Genomic DNA, 18,689 nt, shown 5'->3' with positions numbered 1-18,689 from the left:
GTGGGATAGTAAAGAACAACTACTGAATGACACAAACAACAGGAAAGTATTACGATTTTTTTTTACAATTATAATTGTCTATAAAATACTGTAGAGTAAAAGAAATATTTTTTTCTAATTATTAGCATAAAAATATATTTTTTGATTTATAATTTTAAACTCCCGCAAAAACTGTTAATTGCGTTGGCCACGCCCCTAATACGTCACGATTCGGTTAAATTTTGAACTTTGTGACCGTTTAAATTTAAATAAAACATCGTCACAAATATTCGTCAAACGTGTCGCGTTTTTGTGGAGACATGTTTTCAGGAATTTCTGAAGAAGAGTGAAATAATATAAAAAATGTAAAGCATTTTTCTTCTGTGTTATAGAATTCGTTATTTAAATAGAATAATATTGATGGCAGGACAAGTAGTAGAAGACAGTATTTCTGATTATCACCACAGTACTATAATAATATGCTATACTGAGAAGATCTTTAAATACAAGATGATTCTTTGAGCTACTTCCCAAGGATTTTTTCCTCGAAGCAATTTTAGACAATTTATATCTGCCTTTTATGTTTGTATTTTCATTTACCAGATTATTCTCTTAGTTGTGGTGGGAGTGAGACCAGCTACTCCTTTTTGCCACCAGTCTGCCAAAAATCTAATAGTGTTGCTCTAAAAATTACCTACTACTATAGATTTAAGAATATATGTAAATGGAGTATGTTTTTTTGGATAATACTGGCATCAAGCATACTGGTCAAACAGTAGACGTGAAGTTAACATATAATATCAAAGAAAAAATGTACATACACGTCATTTTCTTAAAATAAAAAATTGAGAAAGATGATCATGAAATTACTCGATCTCAATCGGTAAGAACTTTTTTTAAAAACAAAAATTAATATTTATGACAACCATTCTTAAATTACATGGTAACATCAGCCGCTAAACCGATTGTAATGTAACCTGACCTGACTGACGTGGATAAAATTTTATATAGGAATGGATAAATAATGTATTTCGGCATTTTGTTTAATTAACATTACTAAAATAAGGAAATTGTTCTTGTTAAGCAATTTCACAAAAATATACCGACCAAAAAAGTGTGTTCGGACTGAACTGTCAGATTTTTGTGACGGTGCGTAACCTTCTAATTAATCAAATTATTGCCCTGTAATCACGGTAAATACTGTGATATTGTGTTGTTTAAAGTGCAATAGTTCTTTGCGATTAATATAATAGTATTCTGAACTTCGGCTTATTAATGATTCGCGTGCTTGTATTCAATTATAGTGACAGCAATATGTATGCTTATTATTGAACTCATGACAGCGGAAGATGCATGTTCAATTAATACTGATATTAATCATATTTAACTTATTGTAGATAAATAAAAATGATGCAAGACGCGGAGTTGTCTCCGCCGAGGAAAAATGTAGTCTCCCAAGCTTGGACTAGGTTATCACAGGTAAATCTATACATGACGACCTTATAACTTATAAACTTGTAATCATTAATTGCCTTAAATATTACCGATTATAAGTACATACGCATGACATCAACATTTCATTGAAATCAGAACTGTTGAATTACGTATCCGTACGTTTTTATTTACAAAAATATACAAATAAATCTTTAGTGATTTTAGCTTTTATTTACATACTGTTTGACTACATATTATATTATGATACAATTAAATAAATATAACATAATATTCTACATACATTAACTCAACATAATATATTTCAAACGGATATTTTCATTCAATACCTGTAATTTGCTTCTGGATGTTAGTTGATAATGATGTTACCTCACAATAAAAATGAATAAAATTAAATCCCTTGCCTTGGAAATAACTTCCATAACAATAAAATTTTCTTATTGTGATATTATGATGATATTGTGATATTAAGGAAGCATAATTAATTACACTACTGTTTTCATCCGCCCGGGTCGACATTTTTTTCACTGTTTTTGCCACTGGATGCAGTATAATAAATAAGCATGAACAAATACAACTGTTCTTTGAATTATAAGTATATTATCCACATTAATTTGAAATTCTGTCGAGAAGATCAATTATTTGATGATTCAATATGAACGCAATTCATCAAATAAAATTAAATATAAAAAATTAAGTCCATTACTATAATATTTATAGTTATAAAAAAAAATGAAAACTGTTTGGTCTGAAAAAAATTTATTTATTTAAAAACCAACCAACTTGTGCTCCTTAACCCTATATCAAAAAGTTATTAGGTAATCTCCAAAATATAAAATAAAAATATGTTGGTGTTTATATGAACCTATAAACGTATTTTTATGTTAACATATTACAACAGAGATGAAGAACATTTAAGAGAAGGTAATATAGAAGTCTAGGCATCTACAGGGCTTATGACCTGTCAATGGCTGGTTTAAGTAGCCACTTTACACACTGTGTAACATCTGTTGATGTTTGTGAAGTTAAAGAGCTGAAACCTTTATTTATGCAAGTGAGATTCATCTGTAGATAGATGCCTAGACTTCTATATTACCTTCTCTTAAATGTTCTTCATCTCTGTTGTAATATGTTAATATAAACAGCTCCCCAGGGAGTTGAATCCAGTCCTTGTCTACAAAAATTTGGACAAACTCAAAATATTGTATTTTTATGTATTTGGGACTGAAATTTCTTCTTAGAACATTGATTTAGTTTTTGTGTTACGTATTTTTACTTTTTACTCCAAGTAATTCAGAGTCAATCGGGTTTTTATTTAATTTATGATTATGATTTTCACTATAATTTTCATCTTGTTTGCTGAGATCAGATATACCAGGGGTACCTGGATAATTGGACACCACACACAAAGGGAAGATGGCTGGCATCGGCCATTTTGTTGGGAGCATTCGTTGCCAGAATAGTTACCCAGCATGTGAGTTTTACAACATCGGAAATATTACCTCCACATATCAGATTTGTATATTTAAAAAAAAACTGTTTCATATGTAGATCAACAGTAAATTCAAAAATATTCAAATCTTTTTATGAGGAGGTTGCAAAATTAGTGTAATCTATAAACCTTTGTGTGTGAGTATGCCAACCTATGCAATGGATGTCCGACGTGAAACCATTCAAATTATTATATAAAATAACAAAACAAACCAAGTAAAGAAAAATGCTTGTATTAAAATATGCAATCTCATGACAAAAAACTTTAATGTAATCGAGCTAATGATAAGTTTTTCTTTCCGATTAGTAATTCAATTGATCTTTGAAACGTAACTTAACAGAATCAATAGACGCAATATAATTCAGGAATTCTGTATTATAACATCCGGGTGGATGAAGAATACAGTCCTGTAAGTGGAGATCAGTCCGTGGTTGGTGCGATTCACCTACCGTGCTTGAGGTCATAGGTGCAATTTCTGGCAGAATGTACGTGTTTTTTTATATTTTAAAGGTTGCTCTGCACTTCAGTATTTCATTGTTTCTGGACTGGCACCTAAAGCGTAGGACTGATCCCCTTACCTTCCATGTAACAAACAATCCAGATACACCGCAATGGTCAAAGTCCTGATGTTTTGCCCTATGCGCTTCTGGGTATGGATAGAGAAAGTATGATGATAACATACGATTGAACGCATTCACTTAAGAAAGTCAAATTCATTCAGAATATCAAAATATTTGTTTATAAAGAATCAGACGAGTTTTATGATTATTCATTGCGAAAAATACAAGAAATTGCACAATATAATTGTTTATTGTTTACTGTCAGAGATAGGATTGCTTTTATCTATAGCTTAATGAACGTATTTTGGATTTGTTATAGTCGTACTCGGTGTTTTTGGACTCTCTGACGCCGTACGCTCGAGGGCGTTGGGCCGTGGCTGCTCTGTTGCTATTAGCGTTTGTGTGCCGCATACTATATGCGCAGGTACGACTTCTCTCCATAAGGTCACCATTGCATGGGTTGCGGCATACTCATTCACTCGTGCTGTCTTTTGTGATTGTAAAATGTTCTGTATGAAGAATTTTGTTTTCTGATTATTTACTATTTAATTATTATAAATGCTAAGTGAACTAAATAATGGTTAATAATACAATAGATTGCCATCAAGATTGATAAGTGAATAAAATAAATATTTGACTATTTGCATGTTCGTAAACACCAAATTACATTTTAAGCTTCTTATTTTAAATGAATTGATTTTTTTAAACACTGGCAACATTCAAGCGCACAGTGCAATGACTGCCACTTTATATTATATTATATCATGTACAGCAAAGGAAATTCTTTATTACTCTTGATGGAATTCACTATTTACAATATATTACACATGTTTTTTTATCCAAAAGTAATTTTAAATACGTTTTCTAATAAGATGCATTAAATGTAATCTACTATTTAAATTGGAAATGCAAAACAAGTTTAAAAGTACTATTTTGTTTCTAAATTAAAACAAATATAAAAGATACTATTATACAGTAGAAGTGGAAGTCTCAGGCCCGGTGATAGGATTCTCGGGCCCCTCTTCATTATTTGCCATATTATTGGCTACTTGCTCCTACTTGCACTATTTATTGAGAATTTTCAATGTGCTGTAAATTTTAATTCAAGGTTAATAAGTCAGTGGGATGGGGAAACATTTTCTAGTTCAAACTTTGTTACAGTTGATAAATTTTACAAATTATTATTTATTTATTTTATATTGGTATGTAAGGAGAATATATAATAACAGTAATTAGTATAAATGCATACACCAATAAATTAGTTGACACTTAGAACAATAATTGTAAAATTAACCAGAACACAAATAATTATTGTATGTGTATAGTATAGCAAAAACCAATGAAAAAAATACACTCAGATTGAAATATTTAAGTGACTACATTAATTATGTAACAGTAAATAATATTCGGGGACGATCTTGAGTCAGCTAATGGACCAATTGAAACACTGAATGAAAAATATTTTACTTTCATTTATATATCGATTACAAGACCGCTTTCAAAATTTATAAGAAGGCTGGGGCAACGAACGCTTCAGTCGAACTAACAAGATCCTCTCAGTTTGATGAATAGTATGGAAAAGACAAAGATACCTAATGATACAAATCTTATGTAACTAAAGTAGGTATTTTTAAATCAAAAGACAACAATACTGTCGTATTTCCCAAATATGAACATTGCCATAGACACTTTGAATAGCGGCGCCGTAACGCAATTTACATATAAATGCGCTGTCGTAGCGCTAGTATTGCAAGAGAAAAAACCACGGGAGATTAACTACTACCATCACGCCATTTCTCCGTAGGGGTAGGCAGAGAGAATGGACCACATATATTCCTAGCTTCTTCCACATTCATACAGCTTGTCATACATGCCCTTCGGTTCTGTCTGCTTTTGACATGACCAGACTTAAGATTTTGGTTTATCTGATCATGCCACCTCTTCCTTGGTTGTCGTCTCACGTTACCGTTCATTTTCGCCATATATACTTGTTTTACCATTCTTTCGCTGTCCATTCGTTCTACATGACCAAACCATCTCTGACCAAACCATGTCTGAGACCCTTTCATCATTCGTAACCCTGTCATACATTCATTTCCCGCATTCGGCGAAGAGAGCGCATTTCAACCGCATTCACTCGGCTTTCATCCTTCCCCTGCCAGTTCCATGTTTCACTTCCATATTAAAAATTTACAATGTACAAAAAAGTTTCTGGGGCCCCGTTGTTTCCATTTTTTTTATTATTATAGTAGTAATGTGTGTGCATTAATTGTTAACTAATTAAAAAATTGTGTTTTCTTGACTCGGGGTCGGGCATTTGCCACCTCAACCACCCCTCTGTCGCCGGCCCTGTTTTTGCCAAACTTCAAATTTTTACTATATTTTTTCAAACTACTCTTTTTACACCCTAAAAATGTATGTACATATACATATTTTAACTTTCATGTCCATAAAGATTTTACATTAATCATAATCTTTATCAAATTTCACGCATTAATTTTGTGAATTTATGTATATATTATGATAGGAAGTGTTAAGTGTACATAATGTGTTAGATAAATTGATAAAATTTTTGTAAAACTCTTTACGTTGTAAACCATTAATTAACACACCACATAGAATGTTTCTTGCTTCTAAGTGTTATATAAATAATTGTGTTTTTCATGCTCAATTTGTAGTACAATCCACGAATTCATGGATTTTGTGTCAAACATTTATGACTATATTCATAATATAATATTTCAGAGTTATTTTGTTTTTTTTTTATTATTGTTATTTTCGGTGGAAGAAAGTTAGTCTACTGAACACAATTTTAAGACAAATATATCAATATTCGATAAAACCTTGCATAAAACAAAAGCAAAGTACAAATAACTTTCAACTATAAAAAAACCTATACTTAAAATATTTATGTCTTTGTTTTTACTAACCATAAACATGAACAGTTTTTTTTCTACTTTAAGTATATATTCTTGCAATAGCTACTATGTCTTATTATGACATTGTTAATAATAAATTATTAGTGGCTTTTCCTAAAATAAGCATTAGAAACAAATCCTAACTCATGCTAATTTGCGATAAGTTTTTAACAATTTGGTAATTTGTTAAAAATTAATATTTATCTCTTTGTAAGGATTGGTATTTTCAACTTATTAATAGATATTGTATTTGAAATGTTACCTAATAATTATTTTTGTTTCACAGGGATGGTATATCATAACTTATGCCTTGGGCATTTATCATTTGAATCTTTTTATTGCATTCCTCTCACCAAAGATTGATCCAGCTATGGATTTTGACGGTAAGATTTTTTTTCAATATAAAAATACAGCAAATTAATTAAGTAAAAACTAATTATATATCTAGTTAATGAACAGTTTTTGTCATAACACATAGATGTCTCAACAGAGATAAAGAAATTCTCACAAAGAGCATTCACAGGGCTTATTATGACCAGTTTATGTAATCTTTAAATGCATTTCTTTCAATGTATTTTTTAACCAAATTAAATTATTATTGCGAATAAGATTGATGAAATATTTTTCAAAAAGTATTTGAATAAATATAATTTAAATTGATTGAGAGTCATCGAGACAAAAATTATCCGCAATTAAAAATACCTTTAAATTCAAAATTGTTTGGTTTAATAACAATTGTTCATAGTAAGTGAAAAATACATCTTCAAAAATGTTGTAGTACACCTGTCTGTAAACTCGTAAATAAATGTTTTTTAAAAGCATTGTGATAGAACATATTTTTTAATAGGCTAAACCTAATCTAGAAGTAAGAATACATGATTAATAGTGCATATTTTGTTCCCGGCAGCTGATGATGAAAATGGTCCCGCTCTCCCGACGAGATCGACAGAAGAGTTCCGTCCCTTCATCAGGAGGCTACCGGAGTTCAAGTTCTGGCTCTCAGTAACTAAGAGCACCATAATCGCCATTGTGTGCACCTTCTTCGACTGTTTCAACATACCAGTCTTCTGGCCAATCTTAGTCATGTACTTCATAACGCTCTTTTGTATAACAATGAAACGCCAAATTAAAGTAAGTTTACCTCGTATCTTATTTATCAATATTTTTGCAAATGTAATTTTTGTGTTAACAACTAGAAAATTATGTCCGCCTTGTGACGTAGTAGTTGGCCACGAGGTCCTGTGTGCGATTCCTAATAAAGTCAGCGTGAAATATTTATTTAACCCTCGTGTGGCTATGATGTCATATGAGTCTACAAGACTTGATATATGGCTCTTATTTTTTTAATAAGGAAGAAGAACACAGACAAAAAACAGTACACGAAATATATGCGCACCAGCGAAGGCCGCCTGCCTGCCTATAACAAACAATAGTGATAATATTTTGCTATAACAGATTAATAATGTTTTTTACAGTATTTCGTAATTTTCCCCAACTGTCTCTAAATCATAAAAGGCTAATCATTATCACCCGTATTGATCAAATTAATAATACAAATATTCAGTACCCATGTGCTAAATAAGTGTGAAAAAGAAAAATACTTATATGTATATCAGTTTTGTAATAACCAAAGTAGGACTAACAAAAATGGATATTACTCAAATTGTGCTAAAAAATCAAATAAAGAAACCATAAACCCGTTTCCCCGTAGGTGTAGGTAGAGAGAATAGAATGCCACCTCACTCTTGTACTATTTATATAATTACCCACTTATACTTACTCAGTAATATTTTCAATGGCTTAATTTTTCTTTGTTTCAGCATATGATTAAGTACCGGTACCTTCCCTTCACACACAACAAGCCTCGATACCAGAATAACGAGGTGCCCAACTGACCCTACCGAGGAAATGGAATTTCCAAACGATAGACATAATTCACAATACCGGGAGCGGGTCCCGGTATTACCTTTTGTACCATATATTTCTCTATTTTCTAAAGAAATGTCGTGAACTTTTGTTTCGTGGACTATGGACACTTTGAGACTTCACGTCGCATAATAGATATTTAACCTGCGCCAACTTTATGTTTCTTGTGTGATTCATCAAAAAATTAAATTACGAGTACTGTTTTGTTAGCTGATGAAGTTAATAGTGGATTAATTACTAGTGAATGTTATCTGGGTGGTTTATTTTTATCATATCCTAAATTTGTTACAAAGTTCTATTCTGTTACAAGTACTAAAACTAGAACAATAAATTATCCTTCGGTATATTGAGTGTTTACAAAAAGTACTTTGGTTTATTATATTAAATCACTACGGATCTATACTATATTATATAATGAGACCTCTGAACATGTTTAAATACACATATAAATGAGCCGTTTTTAATATTTTGTATAAATTCCCGTGAATACTAGTTTGAGAAACTTGCCTTAGGAGCCTTCCTGTAGTGGACGAGAGTGCTGCGTTAAATGTCCAACATGTTGTGTACTGTGCCGATGTTAATGTTTATTTTTATGTAATGGCAATCTTTCGATCGTTCGCTTTGGAGAAGCGTATTATTTTGTATAAAGTATTATATATGTTTTAGTTAATTCCCCCCTTTCAGTAACATACTCAGTATTCCAAACTTATTTAATTAAATATGAAATGAATATTTTTTGTGTCCTTAACATCTTATTTATTTTATGAAACATGCTAACAATTTTTAAGTCTTTTTATGAAAAATTTGTTATAATATAGTCTCTTATTAATTTGAAATATGTAGACGTAATATCTTATGATATGTGAAAAATGATGAGTACTGTAAGTATAACACCAAAAATAACCGCAGATCTAAGGTATGCGTTTTCTAGACCAACAAATGAAATCTGGAAAGATACATAATATATAACATGTGCAATCATTAAAATGTTATGAAAAATTCACCTTTTTATTTAACCAGTTTCTATATAAAACCTATCCTTTATATTACTCGTGGCTCTCTATTGAGTGGTAAGACAAATCATCATCTGATTTTTTAATAATATGAAAATTTCATTTACATATTGTTTTATATCGAAGTGCAATGTTCTGTGTCAATATTCCTGAATTAAGTACATAATATGTTCAAATAAATAACAACTTTGTTTTTAACCACTTATTTTTTCTACCAACCGGTTCAGAGCTATACAAGCTTCTTTATCAAGGTATACTTAACTAATGAATTCTATCCTATTTTATTTTATCAATGTTTACTAAATATGCTGCATATTGAGCTAATAAATCAAGTATTTTTGTCTTATAAGGATGGGAAGCATTATGTCAGATGGACATGATCTTTAAAACTAGACAGGAGTCGACTAAATGTAATATTGTTTATTTGGTTATTTATAATTTTTTTCTTATTATGAATCGCTTTTTTTAAATTTCTTAGATTTCCAAGTTGTCTAATTTTAATATTGTATTTTCAACATGAAGAACTTTTAATCCAGTTTCGTTATTGAAATTATGATTATTTTCTATCAAATGGTTTGCAAATTCAGAAAAAATATTATTTAGACCTTAAGTGATGAATGAATTAATTAATAACCACAAAGTTAGTGCTTCAAATATAAACTTTATATTTGAATTCATTAATAATTATTCATTCAGTTTCATAGTTCCCGGAATAGCATTTGAAGTGTAAGACTTACCTTGGTGTAATAAATGATCATGAAACAAGAAACACCACAGTACTAATGCTGTGTCCTATGTACCATTAGGTTAAGGGTAAGTCATAAGAACAGAAAAAACTCTCCGCAACTTTAGTACTCAACGCATATTAGGAATTGAACATGATCTTGAATAATTCTCTAGGTGAATTGCAAACTAATTATGTAGATTTCTGTTGTCAGGGTCAACTGTATGATAATGCGAGTCTCTAGTCTTAACAAAAGCTCAGTTTACCTTACGTGTTTGTTGTTCTTACAAAATTGCGCAAACACTGCCAGTTTAAACTAGACAGATAATCTTTCTGCAGTATGTAAAAATATTTAGGATTTTAGCAATGGCAGGTCTTTGATTTTTATGGCATATTACTCTCAGCAACTTACAGAATTTGATATAGTATTTCAGAAGAATACTGTGAATAAATATTTTGCATCTATTATATTCTACTATATAATAATTCCATACACACAATGATACTTTGTGTGTATTAAAAAATGAGAGTTGGTAATATTTAAATTATTTATTACTTTTTTATGCAAATTACATCAAATTTACAGCGTCAGTAGTGAGTTTTTTATTCGCAATAATATTATTCAATGCCTACTAAAGCTTGTGTAAGAAATATGGCACTAATAATTATAATTATAATGTGTCTTAACAAGTTAAGAATATGTCATTGAGAAAAAGATTTGACCCTTTAAACTTCTTATTGAAAGACATATATCCGAGGAAAAATGCAATAAAACTTCCCACAGTTGGTGTCACCTGCCTACTTTAATCATGTTAAATTCATGGGATCGATCATCGGCATGCAAAAAATCCCACAAGACCCTTCATCTGCCTTAAAGTTTCATACAAGTTTATTATTTTTTTAATTTAATAAGAATTTCAATAAGATTTTGTAAACTAGCTAACATAACTCAATTCATCAAACTCAAGCTACTAATGTTTTTGGTTAGAAAATATCTTGGTATTTTTCGTAGGTTAAAAGCTGTTTACACGCGGACAATACAATATTGTTTTGTTCCAGGACTCAAACATTGTCCATGTGTAAACAGCAATTTTTAGGACAAAAAATTGTCCCGAACATCGCCACCAAGATAGATGGGCAGGCTATCTCTGCGGAACAGTGATTATCTTCACCACTGCGGAGAAAAAAAAATATTTATGTTATTTAGTTGGTTTTTTGATAATTCCAATACATCTTTGTATAAAATAAATGCATAGTATTTTTCGGGAAGTGGCTCGTAATAAACGTCATCGTGTATTCATTTTCGCAGTGCTCACATCTGAACTGTGGCCAAATTTTCGTATTGTCCCAGCATTCTATTCAGCGCGGTCGAGGCTCTTCACGGAGCTGAGACAAGACAATATTGTCATATCTATTGTATAGTCCGCATGTAAACGACTACTACTACTACTAACATCACGTCATTTCTCCACAGGGGTAGGCAGAGAGGATAGACCGCCACACACGTCTAGCTTGACATACATTCCTAGTTTCTTCCACATTCATACATGCCCTTCGGCCGTGTCTTGTTTTGATGTGACCAGACTTGAGATTTTGATTTATCTGATCATGCCACATTTTTCTCGGTTTTCCAAGTCCTACATTACCATTCATTCTAGCCATATATCTGTTTTACCATTCTTTCGTCATCCATTCGTTCTACACAACCTAACACTATCCTGTCTCAGATTTACACTCTCACCTGATTTCACCGTTCATAACCCTGTCACACATTGATTTCCCACGCATTCATCTAAGCCAGCATATTTCCACAACATTCACTCTGCTTTCATCCTTCCTCTGCCAGTTGCGCGTTTCACTCCCGTACATGAGTCTTGAGACTAAAACCCCGTTGTGCACTGCCAGTCTAGCTTCGATTGATATCTTTTTATTAGCAATTACTGTGCTCATTACGGCTCTCTACAGAATATGTATATTAAAAACACACTTATTTTACTTTAAAAAATATCTGGAGAATTATTTTAACAATTGTAGATGCACAGAATGGTTTTTTTTTTTCAATAAATCCATCACCAATTACTTTTATGTGAATACATTTTTTTATTATTTCTTCCTATCTGTTAAATGGACTTTATTATGACCTAACTTTAAATGTGAGTAAAATAAATGGAAGCCAAGGGGTTAATACATTTATCTATCTCTAGGCACAGTTACATGAATTTGCACTATAATTACTTAATAGCTGTAGCACATTATAGTCACAAATGTACATAATATATTCGTAGTACAAGATTTTTCCTTTTGAGGATATGCACTTTTCTATCGTTGATGTTATCATTTCACTCGTAACTTTTAATACATACCTATTGTAATACAGGGTATCTTCAGTAGTTTTATTAATTGAATTCTGTTTTTCAATACCCATTCAACCTAAAAACTCTTGCAAAAATGTGCTGATTTACTTGCATTAGTATGGGACACTGCATCGGTATTCCAATTTTGGGGTATTTGGTTCGTGTTTATTACACGGAAAGCAGGCGATCAGTCTTACGCTTCAGGTGCCAGTTTAAGGACAATACAGTGTAGAACGACATTTAAAATAAATGTTTTACTGTAAACCAAATATGTATTCACTTCTCTTAAGACTAATTCTGCATAAAAAGCTAAAAAATTGGAAATCAACAGGCAAACACTAAGGTGGTTGAATTTTTTCTCCAATAATTGTTAATTTTCTCCAGAATCAGAATAAACATAGTCAACAAAATCTCAAAAGGTTGTCAGACCAACAATGAAAATAGTTCGATAACATATTTTTAAATTAGTAAAAACAGGTCAACAGAAGAAATATTTATGTTTAAAGCAAAGCAAATATAATTTTTCATATCCGAGTACCAGTTAATATTCGGTTAGCTTCCACCTGTAATAATAGTGGAACAATATTGAGATTACCAAATGTTTGCATTGATAAGAAGTTTTATTTGTTTTGTTCCTGACAGATCAAGTTTACATTAGCAGTTACGTTTTGTAGGAAATAATTACTCTTTGTGGTTATCCATTCCATAAAATAATTGTGTTATTTTTTTAAAGTAGTTTGCAGTACCAAAAAACAGATATAATTTTTTTTTTTTTTTTAATTTCAGCTAATAAAATTATATTTTCTAATTATATTTATTTTTAAAAATAAAAGACATAATTTTGAAACGGTTTTTATGCGGATCTCTAAATTTTTTATTCCAAATGTTTATCAGTGTTAGAAATATTCACATACGGTTCAAAGTATGTGTATCCGAATGAAGAATCTTTATTGAATTTTCTCGGTAAATAATTGAATAAAATTACTAATTCAACCAAGGTAGCCATTTCTTAAATTCAACCGCTATGTAAACATAAGCAATTCGAAGCAGTGGCAGTGGATTATTTGTTTTGTTTGTGATTCCCACACATCGGAGCCGGTCCAAGTCATCTGTTGAACAGATGCGTAGGCAGAGTCATGTGCGGATGATAATTGTTTTCCCAGTTATAGGGAGTTCGTGTGAATAGTAGATATCGCAGCTGCTGGCAGATTAACTCCTGACACAGCCACCTGTCGTTGAATAATGACCTATTGCTGAATGTCGGCAGCCGACAGCCGACAGAACAAACACATGGCTCTATAAATAAGCCCGATGGCCATTGCTTACATTGGAGTTTATTTTGAGATGTAGCTTTGTGATTGGAAATGAGCGGGTAGATTGGATTTGCTTTTCAGTAAAACTACAATGCAGAGCTCAATGCCAGTAATATATTTTATCTGGAAATACAACACAACACTTTCCAAGATTAGTATAAAATAAAATGTAAAATACGGTTAGTTCAGTATATATAGATAAAAGTCGAATAATGATCGGAGATAAAAGTAGTGCGATGAAGAGGACTCAGACACACCACTGACATCGAGTGGTTCACCTCCGCAGTAGCCCTTAACTAGGAATCTTTAAATAAGTTTAACTCTATAATTTATACCCGAGTTTACCTCGAGGGTAAAGTAAAATCAATAAATAAACTACAAAAAATATAACAGCACATAAACACTTAAATCTATCAATTTAATTATCTGTAATTCACCGATAAAACACACAAGTGCTGATGATATTCTGAATGAAGATACCTATCATATAATGAAGAGAATTTTTCTTGTTATATAATAAAACAACATGTTATTAGTGGACATTCACTCGCAGACAGTAGCGACCTTTCAGACATAGCGGACAAAACGGTGAGGAAAGTACGGTATAGAGAAGGAAGAGGCGTGTAGTAGCGCTCCCGAGTGGGACATGAGTGGAACTAGCCGGTGTGGACTCCTACAAACTCCAGTTCACCATACAACCTCCACATTACATTCTCACTTTTATAAAAAGTTTGATATTAATATTCAAATAAATAATGTCTTAAAATTACTTTTACAATCTTCATCCCGTAACGCACATTGAATTGCCATACAAATTATTGTTAAATATAAATTATTTGAAAATATTTTCTACATTCGATAAATTTAAATAGGGATTTGCTTACTTCTCCGGCCTCGATATACATATACATATATATATAATAATAATAATTTAACTATTTCCCAAAAAGAATTTAAATATGAAAGATCTTATTTAACTTTTGATATAATAATATTAACGCAGACATTATCCACTTCACACAAAAATTGTATACCTAGAAAACATTTACAGTAACTGGCGGAAAAGGGAAAGTAGAATATTTACACTGGAAAATGGAGAGATAGATATTGCACCCAACGTCCCGATCCTCGCAACAATTAGCTCAGACACAATTGTGATATTACATATTTTATACAATTAAGTACAAGTTGTAGCGAAGATATTAGTTAAGACAGTAATCTATTATATATATTTTATAATTATAATATATGTAATATAACACAGTATTATTAGGGTGAGTGGGCTGAGCCAAGTGCACGAACCATCAACAACATGTTACCGGAGATGACACCGTAAGCCGACCGCAAACATTATGTACGAGGAACACTTCCACAGAACCTTAACGATGAAAGAATAACAGTGCAGTGGATTAGAAACGAACGTGCATATCTTAAAAGTTAATTGACTAGCAACTAAGAATCTGTCGCCCGCAGACTTCCGCGTAATTAACGAGATATAGAAATTTTACTTGGTCGATATTCGACGGCGATACGGGGCAACATTCCGGGTCGTCGGGTCTCTCCCACGCGGGAGACGGGAGAAGGCGGAGGCAACCTCGCGGGCCAAGCGGCACTCCGGGCCTTCACGAGTGCACGCTGTTCACGGCCTTCTTTTCCTGCGGCTCCGGCGTCCGCTGCCCATCCCGGCGCGGCGGCATGCGCTCGTTGATGGCGTCCAGCCCCTTGGCCTCCGCGAACGACGTGATCTTGTGGTTGGGGGAGAAGCCCTGCAGTGCATTCTTCAGCGACGTCTTGCCGCCCGATAGGGCTCCCAGCGGCAGGGCTCCGGTAGGCGTGAGCCCCTTCAGCTGCAGCACCGACTCGCTCTCTTCGCGCAGCACCGAGAATACGTGCGCCATCTTGCCGATAGCGCGGATCTTGTTACGGATGACCTCCTTGCGCAGGTTGGCCTCCTCCATGGCGTCGTCACCCTCCGACATGAGCTCGTCGTCGGAGCAGATGTTCAACACATTGACCAGCATCTCGGTGACCTTTTCCCCCACGAAGGGCAAGGACCAGGTGAACACGTCCATGAAGTTGGGGAGCCAGTACGGGTGCGGCGAGCAGTTGAACTGCCGAATATTCATGACGTTGTTCTCGTACTTGAGCACTGCGGCCTTGTTGTTGTACACGTCCAGGTAGTTGGGCGCCGAAAAGATGGTGATGAGACTTGGGAAGCCGGTGGTCTGGCTCTTGCGGTACATGCGGTAGCCCGCGTCCTGAGCCTCGTGAGCGCGGATGATGGACAGCAAGTTGTTCTTCTGCAAGAAGTCGCAGCATGCTGCGTAACTGTAGAAGTAGGAGCAGCCCCGTACCGAATTGTGTGAGAAGTGCTCGGTGTTCTTTTCATTTCCGAAGTCCTCGAGCGGGTCGGACCACAGCAAGTCGCACATGGGTCCGAAGGCCGGCGGCTCCTTGAACCTGTCGAGCTTGCGAATGTCGTCCAGGTTGTGGATCTCGGGAGAGAGCCCCCCGTGGACACACAGGAACTGCTGGTTCATCAGCGCGGCGAGCGGCAGGCAGTCGAAGGCGTCCATGCAGGCGTCGTACACTCTCTCCGAATACTTGATTTTACACTCCTGTTTGAAGGTGAAGTATTCTGTGAGATGCCTACACTCGTGATTCCCTCTCAAGAGGAACAACGTCGTGGGGTGGCACAGTTTCAAGGCCCAAAGGTATAAAACACATTCTATACTAAAATATCCTCTATCTACATAGTCTCCCAGGAACAGGTACTTGGTGCAGGCGGGGGAGCCTCCGACCTCGAACAGCTTCATGAGGTCATAGAACTGGCCGTGTACGTCCCCGCACACGGTCACGGGCGCCTCGATGTCGATCATGGTCTTCTCGGAGCGCAGCAGCGCCGCCCCGTCCTGGATTATCCGGAGCGCGGCCGCCTCCTCGATTCGCCCCTCGAGCGTGAAGTGTTGTTTGAGGACGTCGGGGGAAGGCTTGGACGTCTGGGCATCGAACACTTCCGCGATCGTCAGTTTGTGACTCGGGGGGAACGCGACACCTTGAATCATCCGTTGCGTCGTTGACGCCTTTTCGATATTTCCGGACATATTTGTCTTTTTACACTTTAATCCATAAACACGATTATTTTTTTACTTCAAAATGGCAGAGAACAGAGCTAAAGCCCTGACCCCCGATCAGAGCACGGACTACTGCGCACTGAAAAACTATGCGCAATCGCCTGGCGGTGGTCAATAAAATAAACAGGGATATCGAGCGCGTTTTATTACATTTGAAATATACTTTTTTCGTATGACATGACATAAACGAGGCTGAGATTCGGTATTTCTAGAAACTTTTCTAATGCGAATAATTTACAAAATGCGCCAATTCGTTTTATCAAGAAATTCACCTACTAAAATGCCAAACGCCCAAAATACCAGGTAGGTACTCTGGTGACTGGTGACCTATCTTTGCGTATCTTTATTATTTTTTTGTTAACCCTTTCAAACTTGATATTTCCATTGAGTATTACCAATGGACTATTAATTTGATAAGAAATTAAAATTCTTATTTATATTTATTTCGTCCTGACAGACCTTACTAGCAAATTAACTAAATTCAACAAAACAATACTGTGTTTTCATTTTTTTAATACCGAGTATTTTAGATTTTGAAATTATTCAATAACTAAAGTAATTAATTAAGAGTAAGAATTATCTTGATCTTAGCTTAATTTCGTCTTGATCGTGGAACAACGACGGATGAGCGAAAAATGCGACAATGAAGAAAACATACAGGGTGTTCACTGTCACCCTGTCATATCCAAAACCACAATGATTAGTATGAGCAAGAAGACATACTGGCAAATTTCAATATTTTTTTAGAATGAATAAAATTTAAAAAAATAAAATGTTTAAAAAATCAAATGGTTGCTTACTTTTGCAGGGGAGAAACGAGGAGGGGGTAGTCTGGTGTCTAGTACGCCCGTACGCCGTGCGCCGCATTGTGACGTAATAATGTTTTGATTAAATAATGTGGATAAAATTATGTTTTAGCATCAAGACGTGTCAGTAAAGGCGTTTTAAAACGATATCTGACGTGCATATAATTTTGGAAAGGGCACATCAAACATTAAAATACCTCGACTTTAATATTTCGTTCTGTAAATTTTTCTCAATATCTGCTATAAATTTCTTGGTTAAAATTCTAATTTTGAATAGTGTGGATAAGCGTAAAATATTAGTCGATCATAGTAAAGAAACCGTGTTATCACTTTGCTTATGCAAAGTTTTTCAGTGCTCGGACTGAGGCGGACGAGGGGGGCACGGCGCGTGGCGTACGGGCTTACCAGACACCAGACATCAGACTCTCCCCTCCCTCTCCTCGTTTCTCCCCTGCAGAAGTAAGCAACCATTTGATTTTTAAAATTTTATTCGTTCTAAAAATGTATTTAAATGTACCAATATGTCTCCTTGCTCATACTGATCATCGTGGTTTCGGATGTGACAGGGTTTAGTGAACACTCTGTATAATACATTAAAAATAAATACTCGCACTGTCTTTTCAATTTATATATTTATTTTGAAAGTATTATGTTTTCTTAGACATTATTGTTTTTTACAGTATATTGTTTCCATTATTAACTGTCGCGTATTGTGTAATTGCGTAATTTTTTTATTGGATCGTCCACAACTGTCCAATATGAAAAATACAAAAAATGCTTTTATTTTACGTACATACTGTGTGTTTACCAAATAAAATAAAATCGTCATGATCGTAGAACAACGAGGCATGTGATTTTCTTCAACTTCACTGTAGAGCGGTTTACGCTACAACTTGGTAAGCACAAAATTATATTATTTGATACTTTTGGGTTACTTTTTTTTTCCAAGCTTGGAATATAAAGCCTTTATATAATTTTTCAAGATCAAATGTAAAAGAAAGTCATTGTCACATTTTCG

General features: G+C 34.0%; 2 protein-coding genes across 3 annotated transcripts; one reads left to right on the top strand and one right to left on the bottom strand.

Moving 5' to 3' along the window:
* Window positions 1–930: 930 nt before the first annotated feature.
* Window positions 931–9,326, top strand: LOC148279275 (protein RER1). 2 transcript variants are annotated; one of them, XM_088230220.1, is made up of 6 exons: window positions 931–1,128; window positions 1,377–1,458; window positions 3,803–3,907; window positions 6,688–6,784; window positions 7,309–7,532; window positions 8,222–9,326. In XM_088230220.1, the coding sequence occupies exons 2-6, from the start codon at window positions 1,387–1,389 to the stop codon at window positions 8,294–8,296; spliced, it is 573 nt and encodes a 190-aa protein (XP_088086346.1). In that variant the 5' UTR covers window positions 931–1,128; window positions 1,377–1,386; the 3' UTR covers window positions 8,297–9,326. The 2 variants fall into 2 exon arrangements, with proteins under 2 accessions (XP_088086346.1, XP_088086345.1); XM_088230219.1 differs by lacking the exon at window positions 3,803–3,907 and adding an exon at window positions 2,801–2,905.
* A 4,499-nt stretch (window positions 9,327–13,825) lies between these two features.
* LOC148279274 (serine/threonine-protein phosphatase 2B catalytic subunit 3) lies at window positions 13,826–17,198 on the bottom strand. Its single transcript, XM_088230210.1, has one exon. It carries the CDS (start codon window positions 16,833–16,835, stop codon window positions 15,354–15,356), a length of 1,482 nt encoding a protein of 493 aa, XP_088086336.1. The 5' UTR covers window positions 16,836–17,198; the 3' UTR covers window positions 13,826–15,353.
* Window positions 17,199–18,689: the final 1,491 nt, after the last annotated feature.

Source organism: Micrasema longulum, unplaced genomic scaffold (assembly GCF_059751315.1).
Source record: "Micrasema longulum isolate JH-2025_06_02 unplaced genomic scaffold, ASM5975131v1 h1tg000740l, whole genome shotgun sequence".
Lineage (NCBI taxonomy): Eukaryota > Metazoa > Arthropoda > Insecta > Trichoptera > Brachycentridae > Micrasema > Micrasema longulum.
Note: the sequence above shows the minus strand (reverse complement) of the source record. Positions and strands in the feature narration are given on the sequence as shown.

Coding starts and splice junctions, on each gene's coding strand:
- LOC148279275 (XM_088230220.1), top strand. CDS start 1,387: ATGATGCAAGACGCGGAGTTGTCTCCGCCGAGGAAAAATGTAGTCTCC. Junction 6,785..7,308: donor TCCAGCTATGGATTTTGACG/GTAAGATTTTTT, acceptor TGTTCCCGGCAG/CTGATGATGAAAATGGTCCC. Junction 7,533..8,221: donor CAATGAAACGCCAAATTAAA/GTAAGTTTACCT, acceptor TCTTTGTTTCAG/CATATGATTAAGTACCGGTA.
- LOC148279274 (XM_088230210.1), bottom strand. CDS start 16,835: ATGTCCGGAAATATCGAAAAGGCGTCAACGACGCAACGGATGATTCAA.